At 46.9% G+C, this 11,903-nt stretch overlaps 1 protein-coding gene across 1 annotated transcript in view; it reads left to right on the top strand.

Annotated features, from left to right (window-relative positions):
- Positions 1-10,447: 10,447 nt before the first annotated feature.
- FRMPD3 (FERM and PDZ domain containing 3) overlaps positions 10,448-11,903 on the top strand; it is a gene marked incomplete at its 3' end in the record, with an annotated part of 68,143 nt that continues 66,687 nt past the window's right edge. Inside the window, 1 exon segment of the mRNA XM_018044100.1 lies at positions 10,448-10,501. Within this exon segment, the coding sequence (XP_017899589.1) occupies positions 10,448-10,501 (54 nt within the window).

Below are 11,903 nucleotides of genomic sequence, written 5' to 3'. Positions count from 1 at the left end.
TAATAACTAATCTATTTATTTATTTGGTTGTGCCACATCTTAGTTGTGGCATGTGGGATCTAGTTCCCTGACCAGGGATCAAACTCAGGTGCCTTGCAGTGGGAACACAGAGTCTTAGCCACTGGACCACCAGGGAAGTCCCAAGGTTGGATTTTATAGACTGTATATTTTCTTTTCATTGCACTTCCAGGACACCCTGCCCACTAGCATCACTTACTGATGCCTATTCCTTCCTCCTCACCCCAACTAAGCCCTGAGTCCCTTACCTCCTGTCTGCTTTCAGTGCCATTTGCTCATCATCTCATTTCATTGCTCTTTCGAAAATGCCTGCTCCTCTCTGTTCCAAATCTCTTCACTTTTCCCTGCTTTCATTTCAGCTTGAGCCACATTAATGTTGTAAAAGCACTTTGGAAAGTGGTGAGTATGGCAGGATGGTAAATAGAGTTTTATGATATTTCGCTGTCATTGAGCTTGGAATCTTTGAAAACCAATGGCAATTCACAGCCCTGGCATACCTTTGTCTCTGCAGGGCCATTAACCAGCCCTAGATGAAGTTTGTGGCCACAACCCAAAATGTCGACTTCTCAGATGATGTGAAGTCACTCCAGGTAGAGTAGTATTAGCCTGAACAGCACTCCCCAGTTGGCTTCCACAGTGTGTGGGATTAATAGGTACCATGGGAAGAGAAAGGTTTCCAGGTTCAAATGAGTTTGATAAATGCTGGGTTAGATAAGCTAAACTTTACTACAGGGTCTCACAGAGCCCTTAACATACTAATGAGAATCATGAATCTCCAAGAGGACATTTAGAGCCTTGCCACCAAAGTGTTGTGTGAGGACTGGCAGCTTGCTGGGAATAGAACATCTCAGGCCTCTGCCCCAGACTATCTGGGTCACAATCAACATTGTAACAAGATCCTCAGTCCATCTGTAGGCGCATTAAATTTGGAGAAGTACTGATTTGGAGTCCTAGGCATTTCTTAAACTATGGAGCCTCTTCTGGGATTGGTGTTCCTTGCAGCATACTTTGGGGGAAGTGCCAAGAGTGGAAAGCCAGAGGAATTTCTCATTGTCCAGAGACTCCATGGAAAGACATTCGCCAGAGCGACAGAGACTGGGGGACTGATTCATTATACATTACCCAAAGTCTCACTTTTACAGAGTTTCAAGTCTTGTGTTATCAGATAGCCTTCCAATTACCTCCATGGCCCCAATTAACTCATTTCCTGGGGGAATTTTTAAACCTTGCCTCAGCTGTGCCACTTTGTCTATTCTCTGGGCCAGATCAACCTGTTCATTTCTGAAATCCAGCAACTTCTCCAGAGTGCTAGAACTCAGGCTCTGAGCCTCCAAATAATGTGCCTGGACCCCGCTGTAGAACATTAAAAAGGCAGTTTTATAGGAGCTGGGCAACTTTTCAGTCCGATGTGTTCTGTTCAGTTAAGCTGTCATTGTTTTTCTTTGGGGCCTTTAAGCTACTGTGCCAGACATTAAAATAACACTAGCTATTTTGTATTCAGATCTTGCCACTCATTTGGGGGCACGGTTAATATTTTATAAGAAAATTCTCATTTTTTGCCATTCACATTTGTGATTTTTCAAGTGTGTTGCTACATCGCATTCATAAACATGCTTTTTATTAAGTCTCAGGGCCTCATTTTTTTTCTCAGAGAAACACATCTTCAATTTTATGTTAAAAGTTAAATGGAAAATAGGCTTTGATATGTGAAGATTTTATTTCTGAGAAACTTGTCCAGGTTGCAATCATTCCACACAATAAGGGGCTGACATGCCCAAGCTCTGGTTAGGTCATGGTGAAGCTGTCATTGAAGTTTCCTGGATGTCGTTACCAAGCACCTCCTCAGAGGCTACTTTCTCTGGCTGGCCAGGAAGTTTTGTTCAGAGTACAGGAAAAGGATGTAGTAGGACCAGCAGGATGATATGTGTGAAAGCAGAAGACACTCCCACTATTAGGCTTCTTGGGTTGGAGGGCCTGCCAACCATAGAGGTTGCTTGTTCTGGGTTTGGAACCATGATTCTGATCTCTCCCATGCACCCATATGAACAAAAGCAACAGAGTAAAGGGGAGAAACTATGGAAACACCTCCTCACATCTCTTCAGAAGATCCAAGGCTTCATTTGAATTTCCTACCTTCTCAGCGATGCTGGCAGTGCCAATTGATGGCACTGCTTGGCTTTCTAAGTATTGGGTTGGCCAAAAAGTTCATTCGAGTCTTTTGGTATGATATTACCTGAATGAACTTTTTGGCCAAACCAATATCACTACCCATTTGTAATGTTAAAAATGTAAGACACTCCTCACGATGGTGATTCTACTTGCATTTTTCCCCCTCTCTCTACTGACAACCCACAATTGGTATATTTGAGAATTTTCCTTGAAGGAAATCCACAGGCTTTTCACGGGGTCCCCAGGCACACAGTTGTCTCTAGAGTTTATACGTGGGTGTGAATGAATAGTAGCAGCTACTGTTTCTTGAGCACTGACTATGTGCCCAGCACTGGTCTCAACAGGTCACATGCATTTATTTCATTTAATCCTCCCAATACCTTATTGTGTTGTTTAGTCACTAAGTTGTGTCCAAATCTTTACAACCCCATGGACTGTAGCCTGCCAGGCTCCTCTGTCCATGGGATTTCCCAGGCACGAATACTGGAGTGGGTAGCCATTCCCTTCTCCAGAGGATCTTCCCAACCCAAGGATTAAACGTGGGGCTCCTGTGTTGCAGGCAGATTCTTTACCATCTGAGCCACTTAAGGAAACCCCCAAATACTTTATTACCTCTGTTTTAAGAATAAGAAAATTGTGGCTCATAGAAGTACATGACTTATCCAGAGGAAGTCCTACAGCTGGTAAGAGGTGGAACCTGGAGTCGAGCCCAGACCTGTTGGACCCCCAAGCTGTGTTCTTTATTTCTGAGGCTATGGGACTGGCTTTGCTGGCAGAAAGCACTGAAGAGGCACCAAAGACTGGGGAGAGAGGAGCAAATGTGCTCCCGAGGAGGCAACAAGAAAGGACTAGGGAGTTGAGGAGAGACAGAAGTGTTTGCCTCATAATTTTGCCTAGAGCTAGTTCTGCAAACCAGGTTAGGGTGACCCTTCTGGCCACTTGGAGAGGTAATGGCAGAGCCCATTTCTGAATCCACTTCTATACATAGAACATTCTCTCAGACAAACTCTTCCACCAGCTTGACTCCCTGTCAGGCCTTGGTCACCTCAAGCAAGCTCCATCCCCCGGCCGGCACCTGTGCTATTCCTTGTGCAGACAGACTCTCACCCTCGCATACAGGCCTTTCTTGACCACCCTATTGAAAATGGCAGCCACTCGCTCCCAATTCCTTGCTTCAATTTTCCTTCCAAAGCACTTTCTCACTTTCTAAAATATGATGTAATTTTACTTATTTATTTGTATATTGTCACTAGGAGGTAAGCTCCATGAGGATAGGGATTTTTTTTTTTTTTGCTATTTTGCTCACTGCAGTGTCCCCCCAGATCTAGAACAATGTCTGGCAGGCAGTAGGAGCTCAATAAATGTTTGCTTAATGGGACTGTGAAGATAGCTTTCAACATGGCTCCCTACCCTGTCACAGCTACAGAGACACACAGGTCTTTTGAAATAAAACAGAAGGTGAGCAGATAAAAGAATGTGTCCCTTCATGGCTGAGAGGACATGAAATGGAATACTCCATGCACAAAATACCCACAGTTCTCACAGTCTATGCAGTCTGTCTGCACACTTCTCAATCTGGCTAAAACCAAGGACCCATATTCTGGACCCTTCTTACAGTTATTTAGACCTGGGCTCTTTTGACTTTGCTTGGTAACACAAAGACATCAGGCTTCCCAGGTGGCACTAGTGGTAGAGAACCCACCTGCTAATGCAGGAGATGTAAGAGACGTGGGTTGAATCCCTGAGTTGAGATGACCCCCAAGAGAACGAAATAGCAACCCACTCCAGTATTCTTGCCTGGAAAATCCCATAGACAGAGGAGCCTGGCAGGCTATAGTCCCTAGGGTCGCAAAGAGTTGGACATGACTGAATTGACTTAGCATGCATACATGCATGCATCCATTGATTGAGAAATATATAATGACCAGAAAATCTGAATATATGATACTTTAAAAGGAATTTCATTACGACATCTGCCTCACATCAAATGGTGGTACACACACGTATGAGGTATTTTAGGATGGTGCTTAAAGGCCTAGTCTCTGGCATCTGTCAGCCAGGGTTTAATTTCCAGCACTTCTAAGTATTACCTATGTAATCTTGAGCAAGTTGCTCAAACCTTTGCTTCAGTGTCCTTGCCTGCAAAATGGGGCTAATGATAGTACCAGGCTCGCAAGGTAGTGATGAAGATGCAATGAGATATTGCATGTCAAACTCATGTAAAGTGTCTGGAATGTAGTAAATGTTCCCCAAATGGAAATTCTTATCATCATCATCATCATTATCATTGTAGGTTTTTGACTGACGTATCCACACGTTATGCTTCATAGTGTATGGATGTGCATTCCTCTGGCAGTGTGCTGCAGCCCAGAGGTCCTGAGCTCACAGTTCTGGGGGCCAGTGCGGTGGGCACTAAGTCTTGTTGGCAGTCAAAGAAGAGGGGCCAGTAGCAGGATGAATAGAGACATGGTCGTGGTGAGAAGGGGAAGGTAGACAAGAGAGAGAGTGGCCCCAGGCATCATCTTGGAATGGTGGCTCAAGGTATGCCTTCAGAGAAGAAGCCAATGGAGGCCTTCCAATACTTCTGAAATCCTGACTTAGCCAAAGGTTGCCCAGGAATACAGATAAAGATAGTTATTATTGAATGTCCCTGGTAGAAGATTCAAGTTTTTATCACCTCCAAGTGTTAGCTCTTCTAGAGTGGTGAGGCTGCTCTGATCCTTATCCTGCCTGGCCTTGTATTGCATAGAATGCTGAGTACCAGATGGCAGCCCTTGAGTGGTAGGTTGGATCTGGGCGACCTGGACAGTTTCTCTGCAGTATTTCCGTCCTCAACCCCTGCCCCCAAACCAGGGCTCCAGAAAGCCATTTCCAAAATAATCTCTAGGGGTGGCGGGCCCACAAGCAACCAGCTGAGGTCCTGGGGAGAGCTGAGCTGCAAGCGGCAGTGGGTAGCCAGTGGGTCAGGAATATGTCCTTCATGGCACTTCATTACTGTGCCTTGCAGAGCAGGAAGCACAGGGCAGATACCCAGGGGGTTCACTGACTTCTGGTGGTTCAAGGGCTCAAACAAGAAGGAAGTCAAGGATGGAGCTCTGGGTTGGGGGATGGTAGAGTGGCCACCCACTGAAGCCAAACATTATTAGACAGAAACCAGTCAACCTGTGGAAAGAGCATGCACTCTGTGCCCATAGGCTGATTGATTTGATGAGGGAGTTGAGTATGTTCTGTGATTTTTTTTGCTCAAAATGGGAAATAGAACCAATTAAACTTCACCTTCTTAGAAAAGAAGCGGGGAACCCCAGCTTTTGATTCTATTTTAAGAAGCTGATCTTTCTGGAAGGATTAAAAAAAAAAAAAAAAACTCCAGTGGCACTTAGCCACAGACCACAAAGAGGCTTCTTCCCAACCTTCAGGTGGAAAGCTCAAACTCTTGTGCAAATCAGGATTTTTTGTCCTCAAACAAGGATCTTAAAACAATAGCTCAGTCAGTCATGCGTAGATTGACTGCAGCCCCCTCTCCATTGCTTCTGGAAGCCTTAACTCAATTCTCATCACTGTGCAAGGAGCCCATTTGTAACTGTCCAGTCCCTTCACCAGCCTGATGGGGAGTTCTGCTCTGGGGCCTCATTTGCATAGACAAATGCAGACTGGCATCTGTCAGCTTAGCACCTCAAGCCAAGGAGCTGGATCAGTGACGCGAGGCGACGGGCAACCTTCTGGGCAAATACCTTGGATATTGGATTCAAAAATGACAGTGTCAAATTGGGGCTAATTTGCATAGGCTTATCAGGTTAATTACTACAATGTCTCCAGGAACTTGAAAATCCTTGAATTCTTATGCAACCAGAATGCTCAAAGTCTGTTGCTATGAAACTTGGAGTGTAAATTACCATGAATACCATTAATCTGTTCACTAGGAGGTTAATTTGCAATTTGTTGGCAAATCACATGTGGGTCTTACAGCAAGAGTGTGGGTGGTGTTTTTGTGCCAACGGTGGCCCCACCTGTGTCTCTGGATGTGTGTGTGTATGTGTGTGTGTGTGTGTGTGTGTGTGTGTGTACCCACATGCACGCGTGTGGCATTGGGCTCCACACTCTGTGGGAGCTCTCATCTTGGGTTTTCTCACTGTTCCTCAGATCTCACCTGGCTCTTCTGGCAAAATCTTGGGTTCTAGAGCATGTTTTTTCAGTGTTGGAGGGCTGCTGTGTCAAGCAGTCCTCCACCCAGTGCCACCTTACAAGACATTAACTCCTCCTGAGATGGAATCTCAAAGATGTCCATTAATGCTTTAAAATCATCTGGCTTTTCTGAAATATGCTTTTTTCTGTTAATGGCTTTCAAGTTGTTTTTGCACAAAGACAGGTTGCTCCTGGCAAAGGAACTCAATCATCCAGAGGAAATGGGTGGGGAAGTTCCAGTGGGGTGGGAGATGGTGACCCAGGCCACAGTGACCTGGGGTGGAGGAGTGAAAACTGTGGAGCAGAGCTGCAAGCATGCTCCAGAGTGGCCTTGTGTTTTTGTTAATGGAGGGTGGCAGGGTTGAGGGTACAAATCTCACCCCAGCTGTAGTAGTGTTGGAACCCTATTCACGTGGAAGTAGCTCCCCAGCTAGCCTCTCAGGGCTCAAAATCCCCATTGGATGGATGCACTGGAGACTCAAATATGTTGTCTGGGAAGGAAGACCTAGTGGGACAGCAAGGCCTCACATGTTTTATGCGGACATAAAGCATCTCAGCTTTGATGCTCAAGAGGGATGCGCCAGGAAATGCTCAGTGCTTTGGGGACACCCTAAAGAGCCTAGGGGATGGAAGCCCATGGATCCCTCATAGTGAGGGGCTGTTCAAAGGAGCAAGGGCATAGTGAAAGTTTGGGAAGGCTCCACAAAACAGTCCCATCCATCTACCTTACAGGTAAGCCTTAAAATAGGTCTGGGAAGGGCACAGAGAGTTTGGGATGATTCAGTTCAGTCGCTCAGTCATGTCCAACTCTTTATGACCCCATGGGCTGCAGCACGCCAGGCCTCCCTGTCCATCACCAACTCCCAGAGCTTGCTCAAATTCATATCCACTGAGTCAGTGATGCCATCCAACCATCTCATCCTCTGTCATCCCCTTCTCCTCCTGCTTTCAATCTTTTCCAGCATCAGGGTCTTTTCAAATGAGTCAGTTCTTTGCCTGAGGTGGCCAAAGTATTGGAGTTTCAGCTTCAGCATCAGTCCTTCTGATGAATATTTAGGACTGATTTCCTTTAGGACGGACTGGTTGGATCTCCTTGCAGTCCAAGGGACTCTCAAGAGTCTTCTCCCACACCACAGTTTAAAAGCATCAATTCTTCAGTGCTCAGCTTTCTTTATAGTCCAACTCTCATATCCATACAAGACTACTGGAAAAACCATAGCCTTGACTAGATGGTCCTTTGTTGGCAAAGTAATGTCTCTGCTTTTTAATATGCTGTCTAGGTTGGTCATAACTTTTCTTCCAAGGAGCAAGCATCTTTTAACTTCATGGCTACAGTCACCATCTGCAGTGATTTTCGGGCCCCAAAAATAAAGTCTGTCACTGTTTCCATTGTCTCCCCATCTATTTGCCATGAAGTGATGGTTTGGTAATGGTTTGAAGAAGTTAAGGAGCCACGCAGAATCAGACTTAGAAGGTATGCTGGGAGCCAGAGAATCCCCCCAAAATGTGGCTTGAACCTTTCTTTTGCCCACATCCCCATGCTCCCAGTTCATCCAACCAGCATTTACTGCATACTGATACTTGTGCTGGGCACTGGGGATCCAGTGGACAAGTCGTGCCCTCCTTTGCCTTCAGTGAGCTTATATTCTAGTGTAGGGTAGACTTTGAAATTAACTCCACCTGGGGAGGCAGATGAGGCTCACAGAGGGTTTCCCAGATAAAGTGATTTGAGCTGAGTTCAGAAGGATGTGTAGGAGACTGCCAGGTAGACAAGGGGGTGGAGGGCCTTCTGATGTGGTCCCATGAACAAGGCAAGGAAATGTCATCTCCCTTAATAAAATGTCACCCAGAATCTCCACTGTTGGCAATAGAATGAGATGGTTTCCATGAGAAGAAGCATCTGTGAGATTCATCTTCCCCTGTAACACTGACCCATTGCAGGAGTCTTTTATCAGTAACAGTTTACAGTATTGTTTAGACCAGGCTGATAGTTTCATATGTCAAAGGCTTAGGAGGACTTCCCTGGTGGTGCAGTGGATGAGAGTTCACCTGCCAATGCAGGGGACACAGGTTTGATCCCTGGTCTGGGAAGATTCCACATGCTACTGGGCAACTAAGCCTGTGCACTGCAACTACTGAGCCTGCGTGCTGCAACTACTGAAGTCTGTGCACCTGGAACCCATGCTCCACAACAAGAGAAGCCATCACAATGAGAAGCTGGTGCCCTGCAATGAGGAGTAGCAGCCCCTGCTCACCGCAACTAGAGAAACCTGCACACAGCAATAAAGACCCAGCCCAACCAAGAGTAAAGAAATAAATATTTTTTAAAAAGCTTAGGAGATGACAAAATTCTGGGAAACCAACATGGAGAAGAGGAAGAATGAAATAGCTAACGTTTTTTGAGCACTTCCTCTGAACCAGGCATGATTCTAAATGTGTATGTCCACTTATTCTCATTTTAATCCTCATAATAAGCCCATGAGGTAGACATGGTACTGTTACCACCTTTATGCCCATTTCACAGATAAGGGCCAGGGTGCTGGACTAGACAGTCGGTCCTAGATAATATCTCTCAGTCATCTTTCACTGTTGGTGTCCCTGGGGTCCTCCTTCCTAACTCGCAGCACACCTCCATGGGCCAGAGAACACCTATAGTCCCAACCACTAACAAGTACTCTCCCAAACTGGGATACTCAGCCTTCCCTCTCCCCACAGTAAAGAGGAGTGCAGAGGAGTGGGGTGAAGGGTTCATAGGCGTAAATGTCTATAGGGCCAGACCCAAAAGAGTAAATGTATTCACTAGGGCAAGGTCTGGAGAAGAAAATGACTGTCCACTCCAGTATTCTTGCCTATAATGTAGGAAGTGATCCACAATAGCTATCCATATGATTATTATTAGGAGTTCCAGCCTGTTACCTAAGGAGTACCTCATTCTAGATGATTGACATGGGAGTCTCTATCCTTCACCTCGAGAGAGACCCAATGCCTTACTCAGGGGAATTCAGCCCCACCCTTGTAGGCAGAGGAAACTAAAGGTGTGCTTACCTAGCAATTAGCCAGCCTGTGTATTTGGAGAGAGAGGTACATTTCTTTCTTAATATCCCTTCACATAACAAAATCAGTGCTGACTGGTTTACAGAGCCTGTCCAGGGCTGGGGAGGGGTGACAAAGGCCTGCAGAATGGTTTCCTTCAGGCAGAAAGGAGGAAACTGAGGCAGGGAAGCTAGATCGTAAGTTCCCATCCTAGTCTACACTGAGTTCTTACCGGGGACACCCAATGTTTATAAGAAAGCTCTTGGCTTCTTGAGGCTTTTACACTCTCATCTCTCATTTTTGCACCTTCCTTTCAAGCCGTGAGTCTCAACCCTGGCAGCACATTAGAATTACCTGGGCAGCTTCAAAAAATACTGGTGCTGGGGCTTGACCCTCTGAGGTTCCATGACCCCTCACAAATTCATAAGCAAAAGTGCATGTGGGTGTGTGTGTGTATATGGACTTTTCTGGGGACTTGGTTAGGGCCTCAAAGAACAGTGCTGAAGATGAAAACCATAAGCATGCGGGGTCCTGTGGGAAAGAGCCATGTTCTAGGCCTGCACGGTGATCACTCTGTATCTCCATGTAGACAAGCAAGCGTTCCGAGCTTTGGTTTCCCCCAGCGATCAGTACTCGCACCCGCTGTTCTTCCTCAGGTAGTTGCGAAGAGGTCCTGAACGACTAAAGACTGTACCAGAAAGAGCTTTGAGGAAGCCCAGCCCCCTCTCCACAGGGAAGGGCCCCATACCACAAGATTAAGGAGGGTGTGGGTGGGGAGGTAATAGAGGCAGCGGGAGCAGCATGGCACATCAAGAAAAGGCCGTGCGCAGTAACAAAGCAGCGCACAAATGAGAGCAAATTAATACTGGGCCCTGAGAGAACAGAACATTCGCACCGCAGGGGCAGAGCACCCATTGGAGCAGCCAGACCAGAGCAGGGAGAGGAAGTAGAAGAGCAGAGGGAGGGGGAACAGGCCAAGTGGGGGGGTGGTCTTCAAAGCTGGGGAGGCTCACCGTGGCTAAGAGCAGAAGGGATGGGGTCGGCTATGAAGGAGGCAAAGAAAATGGTGGCAGGCACCCCAGGTGGGCCTGAGGAGCAGGTAAGAGTGCCCACAGCCCTTGGTGGGAGGTGGCCAGGGAGGGGCTGGGGAGTGGGAGGCAGCGAGGATGCGGGGAGACCAGTGAGGGGTGCAGAATCAACGCCCTGTTCGGGTTATAGCCAAAAGGAGTGTCCCTCCAGTTTCAACACATTTGGTTTCATCCTCTGGCAAGTAGATCCAAACCTCAGGACAGAGTCACCAGGTCAGCTGCTGCTAAGTACAGAGCCAGTCCCCCCACCCCCTATTTCCTACTTTTTCTTCCTTCCTGGCAAAGCAATCAGGGCCCACCTGACTGAGGCAGCAAAGGGCATTCCTCAATCCAGAAAGCCCTTGACACATCTTCATGGAGACATGGCCTGGGAAGGGGCTGGTGTGTTAGACTAGAGTGGAATCCTAGAGTAGAGTGATATTAACAATATTCTATTGCCAGACTTCTCTAGTGGTCCATCCAGTGGTTAAGACCTTGTGCTTCCACTGCAGGGGGCACGGGTTCCATCCCTGATCAGGGAGCTAAGATTCCACATACCAATGAGGCTGGAAAAACTTATTTTTTTTATATCACCTGTATGGCTGAACAGGCAAAATGGTCAGCACCCCCTACTGGGCCAAGCATTAACCCTTTAGTTACTGGATCCCTGGAGAAGGAAATGGCAAGAATCCCATGGATGGAGGAGCCTGGCAGGCTGCAGTCGATAGGGTTGCAAAGAGTTGGACATGACTGAGCAACTAACAGACACTGGATCCAAAGGTAGTGGAGACAGTTGGAGGGCACTCAGGAAACTTGGGGCAGTGTTTACCCATCACTCAATCAGGAACGTGTGATGGGGCACAGGTGTTCACTGGAGAATGTCAATCCTGATCCCAGGGCAGCTGGAATAAGTACTGGGAGGTATAGTGGGGGTTCACAGGCAGAAAGATGCAGCTAGGAACCTGAGGGATCCTGGCGGCAAGATGGGGTGGGGGGCAATGAAGAAATCCTCTCTTTGCTTCCTAGCAAAGGTGGGTCAGACACTGGCTACATTGTTGAATAGCAGCACCAAGCTTATGCACACAGTACCAACCCTTTTGCCCCTCTGATGCCCGTGCATACACAGTACCCTGCCCAGTGTCCTCCTAGTAGGGGCCCACTCTGGAGGGAACATCAGTCTATCTCCATGCCAGATCACCCAGAACCTGAGCCTGTTAAACACAAAGGGGAAATCAGCTAATCCAGTGCTCTCTTTTGACATATGGGGAAATGGAGCTCTAGGAAGGAAAAGTATAGGACCATACATCTAATTACTAATGGAGCTGGGATGAGCAGGAAGATGTCTGTGCTCCCAGCCTGGTGTATTTTCTATGTTTTCCTTTGCTTTTATTCCAAGTCTTCATTATAGTCGAGGGAAAATGCCAGAATATTCTC

This window comes from Capra hircus (genome assembly GCF_001704415.2).
Source record: "Capra hircus breed San Clemente chromosome X unlocalized genomic scaffold, ASM170441v1, whole genome shotgun sequence".
Taxonomy (NCBI): Eukaryota; Metazoa; Chordata; class Mammalia; order Artiodactyla; family Bovidae; genus Capra; species Capra hircus.
This window is presented reverse-complemented; position numbering and strand designations above follow the sequence as displayed.